Source organism: Lissotriton helveticus, chromosome 9 (genome assembly GCF_964261635.1).
Source record: "Lissotriton helveticus chromosome 9, aLisHel1.1, whole genome shotgun sequence".
NCBI lineage: Eukaryota > Metazoa > Chordata > Amphibia > Caudata > Salamandridae > Lissotriton > Lissotriton helveticus.
The window spans coordinates 1,038,842,477-1,038,856,592 of NC_136070.1; the positions used below are offsets into that span (position 1 = coordinate 1,038,842,477).

The window sequence follows — 14,116 nt, forward strand, 5'->3', positions numbered from 1 at the left end:
GTGCACCTTCGGGTTCCATGGGTCCATTGGCGTTTAATTTGGGTGTGCCTCAACATTACCCTCAGGCCCCCTTTGTGCCATATATGCCGATGGCGCAGTCATGGCAAATTCCGGCACAGAGGATGTCGACACCGTATAGGCAATCCCTGACTCCATCTGGCATACTTTCTTCACGGATTTGTACGACGCAGGTTGCTGTTACGGATCTGCCTTCAGCGCCGCTCCCGGAACTGTCGACGCCGCATATGGCGCCACCGACGCCTCTGCCGAAGATGCACTCTAGGAGAGAAGCGCAGAGGTTGATTGAGGAAGAGCAATACCAGGCTGGTGACATGGAGGAAGGTGAAACTTAGGAGTCTGAAGACTTATTTGAAGACTTGTGTGAGGCAAGTGGACTGGACACTTCTCCGGAAGGGGATTTTGCGTCTCAGAAAGCTTCTCCTTCAAAGGAAGTCGCACCTTATCATGTTATCAAGAAGGCAGCTGAAATTTTGGATTTACAGCTCCCTATGGCTGAATACAAGCCTAGTCTGCTTACAGGGGTGCTTCATTCTCCGCCCTCTGTGGTTGAGCCTCTCTTGCCCTTCAATGATGCCCTGACGGAACCGATACTTGAGGTTTAGCGCAATCCTCTTTCTGCTCCTGCAGTTTCTAGATCTGTGTCTAATAGGTATAGAACTGCCGCAAGGGACCCTGGCTTTCTTTCTTTTCATCTTTCACCTCAGAGTTTGGTGGTGCAGGCTTCATGTTTGAAGCAGTCTGTGGGTTCCTTTCCTCAATCTCCAGCTGACAGGGATTCAAAGAAGCTTGAGCAGTCTGCGAAGAAAGTCTTCTCATCAGTAAGTATGGCTTTGAAACCCACCAATGCAACCTGTTTGTTGGGTAGATACATTCACGCCCTTATGGACTCTGCCAAGCAGATTCTTCCTAAATTATCCAAAAAGGACCGGGGTAATTTAAGTTACGTTTTGGCGGACTCTCAGACTGCGGCTCGCCAAGTTATCCAGTTGCGCTTGGACACTGCAGATTCAGTGGCAAGGGTGATGGGTTCATCTGTTGCTACTAGGGGACATTCATGTTTGAGGTCTTCTGGATTTTCACAGGATGTGCAAGCTGCTCTTTTGGATCTTGACCGCTCTAAGCTTTTTGGGAAAAAGGCTGACTCTGCTTTGCAGAGATTTAAGGACAGTAGGGCCACGGCGAAATCCTTAGGATTTCAGTCTCAGGCAAGAGGCTATGGTTTCAAAAGATACCATGGTTTAGGGAAATCTTCCTTTCTTTCCCGTCAGCCGCAGCAACAGCAATAACAGAACCCTTTGTATAAATCCTACAGAGGGAAAGGCAGAGATCCCCGTTGTGGAGCTGGACGGCCGCCCTCTTCCTCCTCCTCCTCTACCCCCAACCCCCGACTGGTAATGCAGGAAAGCAACCCTAGATACGCCCATCCTGGATCATGTGGATCCTGTGGGAGGTCGGCTTACCTATTTTCCACAGGATTGGAAATTAATAACTTCAGAACTTTGGGTTTTATATCTGGTAGAAAATGGGTACGCCCTTCCCTTCCTCCTTACCCTCCTTGTCAGGGGTTTTGCACTGAGGATCATTTGCTTCTTCTTCAGAAGCTGGTTCTTTCCCTTTTACAAAAAGGTGCGATAGAGGTGGTTCCAGAGCAGGAAAGGGGTCATGGATACTACTCCCGGTATTTCCTGATTCCAAAGAAGGATGGCAGGTTACGTCCAATCCTGGACCTCAGAATTTTGAATCTGTTTCTCAAGTAGGAGAGATTCAAGATGCTCACCCTAGCGCAGGTTCTTCAAGCGCTTCAGCAAGAGGACTGGATGGTGTCCATCAACTTACAGGATGCGTATTTTCACATCCCAATCCTGAAGTCGCACAGGAAGTATCTCTGTTTTACGGTTGGATCGCAACACTACCAGTTTGCGGTCCTTCCTTTTGTTCTTACTACCGCACCTCGAGTCTTCACCAAGGTGATGGCCGTGGTGGCTGCCCATCTCAGGAGGTCGGGGATTCCAGTTTTCCCCTACCTTGACGATTGACTATTGAAAGCAGTCTCGCCAGAGATGGTGAGTCATCATCTGCAGGTTACAACCCAGCTGTTGTACAAATTGTGTTTTTCGATAAATGTACCCAAGTCTCACCTGGTGCCCTCACAGCGCAACCTGTTCATAGGGGCAGTACTGGATACCACTGTGTATTGAGCTTTGCCGCCTCGGCAAAGGATTCTCGACATTCAGGAAATGATTCCTCTGTTTTACAATGAAGCGGTTGTTCCAGTTCTGAAGGTCCTTTGTCTGTTCGCTTCCTGCATTCTGTTGGTCAATCATGCACGCTGGCACATGAAGGCGCTCCAGTGGTGTCTCCATAGACAGTGGTATCAGCACAACGGAGATCTCAGGGCGTCTGTAAGGATCTCCAGAGAAGCTGCAGCAGATCTGTCTTGGTGGAGCGTGGAGGGCAATCTTTCTCAAGGGAAGCCCTTCCATCTTCCTCCATCGGTGGCCACAGTGATAACGGGTGGGGTGCTCATCTGGGGGATCTGGAGATCAAGAGTCTTTGGTCTCCAGAGGAAAGTTTGTTTCACATCAACCTTCTGGAATTGCGGGCAACACGTTTGGCACTCAAGGCCTTTCTCCTTTCCCTTCACGGTCCGTCAGTTCAGGCCCTGACGGACAAAACTGCGGCGATGTGGTACGTCAACAAGCGGGGAGGAGTAGGGTCGTACCGTCTTTGCAGAGAGGCGTTGCGTCTCTTGTCCTGGGCTCAGGACCATCCGATTTACTTGATGGCAAATCATCTAGCCAGGGTGCTAAACGTGCGTTCGGACAGTCTCAGTCGACAGTCCTCTACTGACCACCAGTGGAGGCTTCATCCGGAGGTAGTTCGACACATCTTCCGGACGTGGTGAACTCCTCGGTTGGATGTTTGCCACTCTCGAACGCGCACTGCCCATTATTCTGCAGTCTCCAGTTTCCAAGGCAGGGATCGCTGGGGGACTCGTTTAGGTTCAGTTGGAGCTCACAACGACTTTACGCGTTTCCTCCCATACCCTTGATTCCTCGGGCTCTGAAGAAGATTCGCCAAGACTGGGCCCAAGTTAGATTGATCGCCCCAGATAGGCCAAGAAGGGTGTGGTACACGGACCTTCTTCACCTCTTGTCGCACCCTCCGCTCCGTCTCCCTCTCAGGGCAGACCTGCTCTCTCAGATGGAGGGGCAGGTCTCTACACCCCCACCTCCAGAGCCTGCACCTTCAGGCCTGGAGTTTGAATGGGGCAACCTGAATTATTTTTCTCTCCCGCCTGATGTGGTGGATGTTATATTATCGGCCAAGCGACACTCCACCAAGTCTATCTACTCTTACAGGTGGTCTAAATTTGGTAAATAGTACGGAGAGAACTCTATTGATCCTTTAAAAGCTCATCTTTTTAATGTTCTTTGTTTTTCACTTAATTTGACTCAGCAGGGTTGTGCTGTAGCTACTGTTAAAGGATATTTGTCGGCTTTGTCTGCATTTCTTTGTTTACCTGATCAACCTTCTCTTTTTCAGTCTCCAATAGTCTTAAGGTTCATTAAGGGTCTTACTAACATGTTTCTGCCCACTTCTTTTATTATGCCCCAGTGGGATTTAAATCTGTTGTTAACTTTGTTAATGGGTTCCACGTTTGAACCTTTGCATAGTTGTCCTTTGAGGTTACTGACGTTCAAGACGGTCTTTCTAGTGGCTATTACTTCGGCTAGGAGGGTGAGTGAGCTTCAGGCTTTGAGTTCAAAGCCACCTTTTCTGACGATACATGCTGAAATGATGGTACTCAGGACCAGGGCTGCTTTTATGTCTAAGGTGGTAACTCCCTTCCATCTAGGACCGTCCATTACCCTCCCTAGTTTCTATCTTCCCCCTCAACCTTCCAAGGAGGAGGAGAGGCTTCATCGTTTGAATCCAAAGAGGGCGATTAGCTTCTATTTGGTTAGAAAAAGGACTTCCATCAAGGTGATCAGCTCTTTGTTGGATATGCTGGTCGTATGAAGGGCAAGGCAGTGCACAAGTGCACTTTATCCAGGTGGATCATCTTGTGCATCAAGATATTTATTTATTTATTTATTAACTTATATAGCGCCTGAATCACCCCCGAAGGGGTATCTCTGCGCTTGCAGGCAAGTAGAGGGAAGATGCCGATGCGGAGGGAGACATTTAGAATAAAAATGTTTTCAAGGACCTTCAAAGTGAAGGTAATCCGTGCACTGCCTAAGTGCCAACAGGAGCGAATTCCAATTCCGAGGGGCAAGGTAGGAGAAAGCCTTCCCCCCCGGTCCTAGCTTTTTTAAATGCGCGGTACTTTAAGAAGTGATTTGGTGCTAGATCGTAGGTCTCTAAGGGCAGTGTAATGACTCAGCTTCTCCGTCAAGTATGTTGGCCCGTTGCCATACATTGCCTTATGGGTAATGCAGCAGATCTTAAATATTATTTGCTTGCGCACCGGAAGCCAGTGCAGTTTCTGCAGCAGCAGATTTGACGGAGATCTATAGGGGGCGTTCAATACTAGACGCGCTGCTGTATTTTGCACTACTTGCAAACGATCCAGTGCAGCTTCATTGGCTGAGATCAGTAATGCGTTACAATAGTCCAGACGACTTATAACAAGAGACTGGACAAGGGTCTTCCGAGTGTGGTCAGGAAGAAATGGAAACACACGCCTCAGAAGGCCTAATACACAGAAGAATAAGCTAACCATTTGAAACGCCTGCTTCTTCATATTTAGGCTCTGATCGATGCGTACCCCAAGATTCTTTACTGATGACTTTGAAGCGGGGGTGGACACCCAGCTCCCTGGGCCACCATTCTGGTGTCCATAACAAGGTGGCTTCTCCAAAAAACATAATCTCTGTTTTCCCGGCTTTTAGTTGGAGATAGTTGGTGCTCATCCACTGAGATATTGCTAACATGCCAGCAGAGAAGTTTGTTAGGGCTGTGGTAGAATGTTTGTCAAAGGAGAAGGTGAGCTGGGTGTCCTCCGCATAGGATATTGGAACAAATCCAAATGTCCTCATAAGGTTGGCCGAGGGAGCAATATAGATGTTGAATAAGGTAGGGCTTAAACAAGATCCCTGTGGTACTCCCTTGAACAACTTCCTAGACTTGGACAGGTAAGGGCCCAAGCTGACTGTCTGAGAACAGTCTGAAAGGAAGCTGGACATCCACCACGGTGCTATATCTTTTAGCCCGGACTCTTCTGAGCAGAATTTGATGGTTTATAGTGTTGAATGCCGCCGAGAGGTCTAAAAGCACCAATAAGGTGGATTGACCTCTGTCAAGTGATGTCCTAATATTGTCCGTGACTGTCACTAGGGCTGACTCCATACTATAATTTGGCCTGAAGCCCGATTGTGACACATCCAGGCAATTTGATGCTTCGACATAGGCTGATAGATGTATGTTGATGTGTTTTTCCAGCATTTTGCTCAGGAGCGGGAAGAGAGATATAGGTCGCAGGTTAGAAAGATCTTTCATGGAGGCCTTGGTGTTTTTGCGTAGTGGAATAACCTGTGCTGCCTTCCATTCTGCAGGTAGATAACCTTCCTTTAGTGACGCATTCAAAAGGGAACAAATAGGGGCAGACAGTTGTTTTGAAAGTCTCGCCGATATTTTGGCCGGAACAACATCAAGGGGGGAACCTGATCTGATGTTATGTAATCGAGCATCAGCTTCATCACAAGTCAGAAGGGGGAAGTTTGTCAGATATGTCTTTATGTCTGGGGAAAGTTCATGAATTATGGTTGGACTCAGATTGACAGCTGTGATGATTTGATCATAGATGGCCTCTATTTTCTGTTCAAAATATTCCCCAATCATGTCGCATAAGGCTTGAGATGGAGATTCCTCCATATCACACTCCATATGCTACTCCCTGGCTGGTAAGGAGCCTCCTGTAGGCATTAGAGCTCATTCCACCATGGCTAAATCATCTACTTCTGCTTTGTCCAGGGGTGGTTCTGTATTGGACATCTGTGAAGCCTCAACTTGGGCCTCCCTTCACACTTTCGCGAAGCATTACTGCTTAGATTCCGAAGTGAGGAGGGACGGCCATTTTGCGCGCTTTGTTTTGCAGGACTTTTTGGTATAGAAGGGTGAACACCCTCCTCCGGGAGTTGGACTGCTGTGGGATTCTATTCATAAGGTGAGGAATCCACAAGCAGATGTATCCATGAGAATAACAAGTTACTTACCTTCGGTAACACTTTGTCTGGTGGATACAGTAGCTGCCTGTGGATTCCTCACTGACCCATCCGCCTCCCCGTTGTCCACCCTTTTATACCTTAAAAGAGGTTTTGATTAATATGGTGGTTGAAATTAATATCGCCTGTTTTGACCTTGTTCGGTTTATAGGAAATGTTTACTTTCTTTGATTTCCTATTTCACTTTACACTGTGTGTATTTGTGTGAATACTGTGTACTGTGTATGCATTGTATCTATGGTTGGTCCGCCCGTTTTGCCTCGGTGGCACGGAAAAAATGGGTGGAACTGACGTCATCACGCCGACGTGGTCTTCTTATGGCTCCCGTGACGTCCTACGGAGTCGCGTGCGGAGCCATGGCATTGTGACTACCTCGTCGGCGCGGAGAGCTAGGAAAAAGTTCAGCGGAATGCTGGCGCAGGGGATATTCATAAGGTGAGGAATCCACAGGCAGATACTGTATCCACCAGAAAAAGTGTTACCGAAGGTAAGTAACTTGTTCATCACTCGTCGTTGGAAGGCAGGAGACCCCCCATCACTAGAGGCATGGTCCCAATCTATGTTAAACTGGGCCAAGGCTGAAGCAGACTCATTAATAAAGGAAGACACGTTTGGGCTGCTTAAATACCCCAATTCAGTGGTCTTGAACACAATCTTGAACGCGCTATAAGCGATAGTAACTCCGGATGACCCCCCCCAGACATTCCTAGCACTAACTAACAATAGCCATTATGGGCCATATGTATCAACATATTTCTTCATTGACACAGAATGGGCAAAACCCTTCGATACATCTGGCCCTAAATAAGCTGTAATACATTCTGATAAAGTTGTGGTCTGGAACGGGTAGCATGTATCATACGCCCTAGATCAGTATGCAATACTATTATGGTGAGAAAAAAAACATATTTAAAGTTGTTCAACCGTCAATTTTGTAACCTGCATTGGCCACCCTCCCACCTCCTCCCCCAGGCTTCCCGCTCTCTCTCCCAGTCCCTCAAATGGTTGTTTTAAAGTTCAAGTGTTACACATATGGTTGTTTGATCGAAAACCTGGTTAAAGTGGCATAGCTGGAAGGAGCCATCTGAGATCAATGCATGTATGGATATACAGGTATAATGCAATTGTAATGTGCTTCAATAAAGAACATATAAAATGTATGGATCGGCTCTATTTACTTGTTATATTAGTTGTAAGGTATTTTGCCACATGAATTCAGACCGTGTATCTACTATATGTTTAAATGCTGCTATAATATTTTGAATAATTTGTTTTGGAGATTGTCTAACTGGTTCTATTGCCAATGTATTTGCCTGTCAAATGTACCACATATGCAAAAAATGTAATAAACCGATCAAACAAAAAAAAAGAACTATGTATTTGGTCCCACCGAACATTTGAAAATTCCACTGTGTTCAAAATTTCAATGAATCATTTCATTCCCGAGTATACTCACTGATGACTGGGACATTGAGATTGTAAATACTATGCTCTCAGATTTAGAACAATCTGCTGCATTTTCTTACAGGGAATTGTACGAAGATACATCTGACTTCGAAAGTATCTATTGTTACCAGCACTATGGTCATCACTTTTTGCACAGAGCTAGTGTTCCACACACTGTAAACACGTACCATCAATGGGAACATTGCCCGAGTCCACCTAAAGGTAGACTGCAAAATTCGCACAGAAATTTGCATCCTTTTGAGGGTTCATTACATCAGACCAATGTCATACTATTATAAGCTTACACAAATTAATGCAAATTTGAAGAAAATGATGCAGACAAATATCAAGCTAATATATTCAGCACCTTTCATCTCCCAACTGTCTTATCAAGGTTTCGACTTTTGCAGGGAAACGATAGACACAAAATCCATCTGGGGGACGAAAGATTGGCAGGTTCAGGCAACAGAGGCTTTATTTAGAGCTTGCCTCATACCGTTACAGATAATATTCCTGAACAGAACAGTGCAACAGACTACCTGCTACGGGTTCGCAAAAATTAATCCCCTTGAAGGTATATCGAATGATACACTGATTAGTGAGGAGGTACTGGGTGCAATGATACAGAATGGTACGTAAAATTCCTAATCTTCCAATTGGAAGGGATGTTTGGTTTGGCCTATCGACACACATAGGTGTCAATCAAGATTCTAGGGTACCACCAGAGGGTTTAGTATCCACAGGCTCGACCCACTCTATGTACACACAGACGACCCTGGGGTAGTGACTTCTTATAGTGTTGGGAACTTGTTCCTAGAATGAATAAAACCTCAACACTACAACAGGTGAATCAGCAACTTGTCCCTTCTAGTTGACATGTATTTTATGATTTCTTGTTAGGTCCCAAGAAACGCTTCTTATATGCCATCTACAATGAACTGTGGAAAGTCTCCCAACAGAATGCTGCTGAGAGATTACATGAAATTGATAGGTTTAACCTAGAAAAAGGACCTGGCTGTGGTAGACCATGTTATGTCCACACTTTTTTCACATATTTATTCACTGGGCAACATTGTGTACTCCGCAATTGTCATAATTGAACAGGATTTGTCTATTCTACAAAATGGGCAAACTCAATTGTGCTCCATTATGCTTTTAGCTGGACGCTGCAATCATTGCGTTCAGGCCATGTGCCATGGCGATACATTAACAGCACAAGTTTCTTTTATGGACATTTTTCAGGTTTTTAAAATACTTTCAGTATGTTTTATCGTAAATGATTTATAATCCTAAAGCGTTGGCTTTATCATTACCTAGCTGACCTTTTGAGAAGTGGGAGTCATGTTCTTTAGGCTAGTCTTGTCATGTATACCTCTATTACATACATTTCTACCATCCACACACAACAACGATTCTAAACAGGTGACCTTTTACCCAGTAGCTTCTTCCTGTCTCTTCGACACCAGACTCTCTGTACTCTATCATAATCCCTGTACCTGACGTACATAAACATGTCGTCAGGCATGGCAGAATTATTCTGTATAAGGGTCACCATTTTTTTCATCCTTGACCAACAGCCAGCTGTGCATGATCGCACTTGTTTAGAAAAGCATTGGTGATTGTTTTCAAAACTTCTGATTGTTTTCAAAACATATTGATTCTAGAAAAAAAAACTGGAGTGACCACTTTAGTATAAAAGACCCTCACTCCCCCTACAAATTAGAGGAAAATTCCTTCCAAGTTGACATGGGGTCCCGCATGCTGAATCTTCGACATACAACAGTCTGACATCACTTGCTGGGTGTCATCCTCGAATCAGAGACTGGGTCCTTCGTTCTCAACTATCAGGTGAGGGGGCTGGTTCTTCCCTAGATGTTTCTTGGCTACATATACACATAGCCATACGCCTATACACCTACACATCCAGGCTAGGTACATTTAGGCAAATTACTTAGGGCTCACATTTTAGGAGTATGCAAATGCTACTGTTTTTATCTAAACTGTTTTTGTTCATCTTATTAGCACTATGGTAGAAATGTATCTAGTATTTACTATATTGGTACTAGCAATCTCCTTTGTCTGCTTCTGTCTCCTGATTGTCACACAACATATGTTTTACAAAAGGTTATCGCTGGACCAATAAATACTTATTGAAACGTCCTAATCACCATCCTGTGTATTTTCTGAGAGAAAGCAAGCACAAGTGTCTGAGCGAAACGTACTGTACTGTTTTCCATGATCCCTGAGAAATCAGGGTTGTCATGTTCAGTGGTTGCCATAAACTACATACGCCACTATAGAATACAGGGGGATGGTAGTGGCACAGTAGAGCTAGCCGGCCTAAAGGGTGACATATCCTGTGGGGATGTCCGGAATCCGGAAGTGGTGAGGACACGAAGCCCTCAGTTTAGGTCATCCAAAACGCGCAGGTACTTGGGGACTCCTAGGAACTACACAACATTCCGTAGACCCACCCTTTAAATTGGCTATCTCTTCCTTTTTTGAAGACTCGTAAGTTGGTGTTTGTGTTTTTTTACTGATGTTTATTTATTCAGTCGCTAAGGTGAGGTTCAAGATACAGAAAAACAAAATGCTTTCCTGTGGGTATTTCATTGGGGGTTAGAGGATTTAAGTTGTCACCTAATTTGTAAGTACATTAACATTGTTTTCTGCGGTCCACAAGACAAATTACTATCTTCTACACCTTCAAATCCCAAAACTTGCAAAACAGAATGTATCTGGCAATGTATCTGGCATGAAACATTTAAATGCCTATGTTTCGTCATATCCATTGGAGTTACTGCAAAGGAAATGTATATGGGCTCACATCACATCTTACTTTCAAAGATCTATTAGCAAATAACATATTCGTTTTTCAGATTCCTATAAATGTACACTGGACTTGTCCAGTAAAACAAGGTTAAGTACTAGACAAAAGTAGAGAACATTTAAAGGTGAAGTGTGCGATTGTAAACCTCAGTTGTAGTTCTCTCAGGTATTTGTCTCTGACCATAGGCTGAGTCTGAAGCAAATACAATAAGTTGTGTAGATAGAGAAAAGAATAAGTTCAATCCACGTCCACTTAAAAGGTTTATAAAAACATACTGTACGCCATGGAACCATGAATATGAATGTATTGAATATCCTACAGAATATCATTTATTTTAATTTGCTTAATTATTCTCTTAAGAGATTTGGAGCTGCACTCTGAAATGCCTTTCTTGATAATGCTGACCCTGACAATTGTAGTTTCTCTTCAAATAAGAGTGGTAAAATGCAGGCTCTGTGCCAGATAGAGATTGCATAAGCAATGTTATATACTTACCTCCTGTTTTTTTGTTTTTTTAACTTTTGTTTCAGGTTAGATAATGATGGTCTTGATCTGCTGGCAAAGCTTCTTCAGGTAACTGCAATGTTTACAGTGTCAGTTTAAGCGTTGCCCCTCTGCCTTTGTGTATGGAAAAATCTATGACTGCACCCCACAGTGAGGTATAATAGTTTTCAAAATGGTTCTGTCAACTCTGACAGATGCTTTACTTCCCTAATCAAAACCAACTTGCTGATAAAATTCTTCTACTCGGATGTGTATGTTTGTGGGAATATTTTTTTGTTGCACTGTTTTGCAAACCAACCCTGTTTTGTGGAGTTAATGTTAGGACTGGATGGGTAGTCTTCATTCATCATTGTGACTTTTAAGTGGGCTCTTGTCTGTCCATGTAGGGCTAAAGAATGGGAACTAATGTTAAAACGATGTCAAACCCTCACCACAACATCTACTATGTGTAAGACAATGTGGTATTTGATGAGCAAGACAACTCACAAGTTTAATCAATAAACCTCAGCTAAACCCTGGTAGTTAAGGCGCGGTGCTAAAAGGCTTAACTTAAGTAAGTTTGCAAAGGATTTGGCAGTAACAAAACAATTAACTTGTCACACAATACAATTCCTAAAGCCAGTTTCTAAAAATAGAGACCAATTTAATTAGAAAAATCATACAGAAATTGTTAAAATCCAAGAAGGGAAACTGATGATATGAATATTTAAAGTATCTGAAAGAGACAGTTATAGATTCCTTCCTTTAGAATTACCCCCAGGCATCAGACTGGATCCAGAGAAATGTTTTCTTAGCAGTAGCCCCGCGCGTCAGTAGGTAGTGTCGGCGATTCCGCATTCGGCGTCGTTGTTGCCAGGATGATGTTACGGTGTCTACTTAGACGCCGCCCCTGCGCGCTGACGTCAGTACTTTTTCCGCATAAGCCTAACGCAGATCCGGATAGAGCTACCCCTAGTCACTTTTTGACCAACTTTTTTCGACATTTTGTCAACTTTTTGAGACTATCGACTACCTGTGCCCGAGTGATGTCCCAACGCTGGACCGGGTTCAAGCCTTGCAGCTCCTGTCACAAGCTGTTGTCTGTGACGGACCCGCACCTCGTGTGCCTATGGTGTCTGGAGCGCGACCCGAAGTGTGCTCCGACTGCCGGGCCATAAATCCTAAGTCTTTGTGGAGGCAGTCCCTATTGGAGGCCCGGTGGTTGGCTCCTTGTCTTTCCTGATCTCATTCGAGAGGAAGGTCTCGAGACCGTTCGCAGAGACACCACACCTTGTCGCACTCCAAATCTTCGAGGTCTTCAGGTATGTCCAAGAAGAAGACGAAGAAGCCACCGGCACTCTTCGCCTTCCCCTGTCGGTCGGCTGACGAAACGCGGGACCGGGAGCATCGTTGGTCAAAGACGCTGTCTCCAGTGCCAGATTCAGGGACGACTCCGCGCCTCACCCCGTTTCTGGGAGCCGGAGAGTCCCCTGCCCAACTTCGTACATTTTACGAAGCCCTCCGTTGTATCTTTGGTCAGCCCAACTCCGCTGGCGCGCCTTCGGGCCCTGTAGAGCCAATTGGGGGTCCTAGGCCTTCGATGCCAGCAGCTCTGGCGCCGAAAGGCCCCTGTGGGTCCAGTCCTGGATCCGGGTCGATTTCACTAGACCTTCCCCCAGCGCTGATTACGACGTTGATGACCCTGGTGCCAACCGTGCCCCCGGTCGGTGCCGTCCCCATTCTCACCCCTGAGATGGACCAGGACCTGGACCGACATCAATCTACTTTTGTTCCCCTATTCATCCCTGGTGTTCCCTTTCGCCCAGATGGTGGTGATGAGGACTGGGAGGGGTCGCAGGACCCTTTAGCAGACCCGCTTGAATAGCCGGACTGGAGTGAGGACCTGGGTGACACCAGTGTTCTGGACACTTCTCCAGACCCTGGCATGATTTCTCCCCCTGTCGTGGCTACAGAGGAAGGAGCATCCTGCGGTGTGGTGGTGCAAAGGGCAGCTGAGGTCTTCGGCTTAGAGCTCTCTTCGGTGGCAGTCCGGCCTAACCTCCTGACATAGGTGCTTCAGCCTGCGGCAACCTCCTCTGATCCCTTACTGCCCTTCAACGATGTCTGGGCACCTGGTCCAAGCTCAGCACAAGGGCTCCTTCGGAAAGGAAGATTGTCCACCGCCCGGCCAACCCAGCTTTCCTCTCCCAACACCCATCCCCTGAGAGCTTCCCCAGATAGGGAATCCAAGAAGCTGGATCATCTTGGGAAGCTCATGTTCTCTTCTTCCAGCTTGGCACTGCGGTCTGTAAATACCACGTGTTTCTTGGGCCGATGCTCCCATACCATCTGGTATACAGTCGCTCAGGTGCTGCCTCAGTGCCCAGACAGTTGCAGATGGTAGAGACGCAGCAAAATTCATGATCTGGTGTGGACTAGATACCCCCAACTCACTAGGCAGAACGTTTCCCACATCGGTAGCCTCTAGGCGCTATGCCTAGTTGAGGATGTCTGGCTTTTCGGGGGATGGCCTGGTTACCTTGCTGGACATGCCCTTCGATGTCTGTCGCCTTTTTAGTGACAAAGCAGACTCCGCGCTGAAGTGCTTTAAGGATTCTCAGGCTACGGCCAGATCCTTGGGCCTCGCTGCATCTTCCCACCCCCTCCCGTCTGCTTTTCACCCCTTTCATGGCTATGGAAGGGACGACCAGCCACGTCCAACACGTCTAGCCACTGGTTCGCGCAAGCTGCCCAGCCTCTGCGTGACCGCGGATGTGGGACCCTGCGACCTCGCCGCCAGCGGGTGGGCCAGCCCACCCTTCCCCCCCCCCCCTGCAGCAACCTCCAAACCCTCCTAGTCCGACCTTTCAGGGCCATCAACAGCCAATGGGTGGCAGGATTCGCCTTCACCTCCCTCACTGGCAATCCATCAAGTCGGGCAGGTGGGTTTTGCAAATAGTTCGAATGTGCTACTCCCTCCCCTTTGAGACTGCCCCTCCTTTCCTCCCTCCCGCCCACCATGCAACCATCTTTCAATCACATGTCAGAGGATCATTTGGCGCTTCTCCGCCAGGAAGTCTAAGCTCTCTTAGCCAAAGGAGCTATC

The 14,116-nt window shown here is 46.2% G+C and overlaps 1 protein-coding gene across 5 annotated transcripts in view; it reads left to right on the top strand.

Moving 5' to 3' along the window:
- Positions 1–14,116, top strand: part of LOC144782165 (cyclin-dependent kinase 17-like) — a 588,354-nt gene that overhangs the window by 498,588 nt on the left and 75,650 nt on the right. For all 5 annotated transcript variants that reach the window (XM_078661374.1, XM_078661372.1, XM_078661371.1 and 2 more), the window contains one exon: positions 11,058–11,100. In XM_078661374.1, the coding sequence (XP_078517500.1) occupies positions 11,058–11,100 (43 nt within the window). The remainder of the gene's footprint in view (positions 1–11,057; positions 11,101–14,116) is intronic.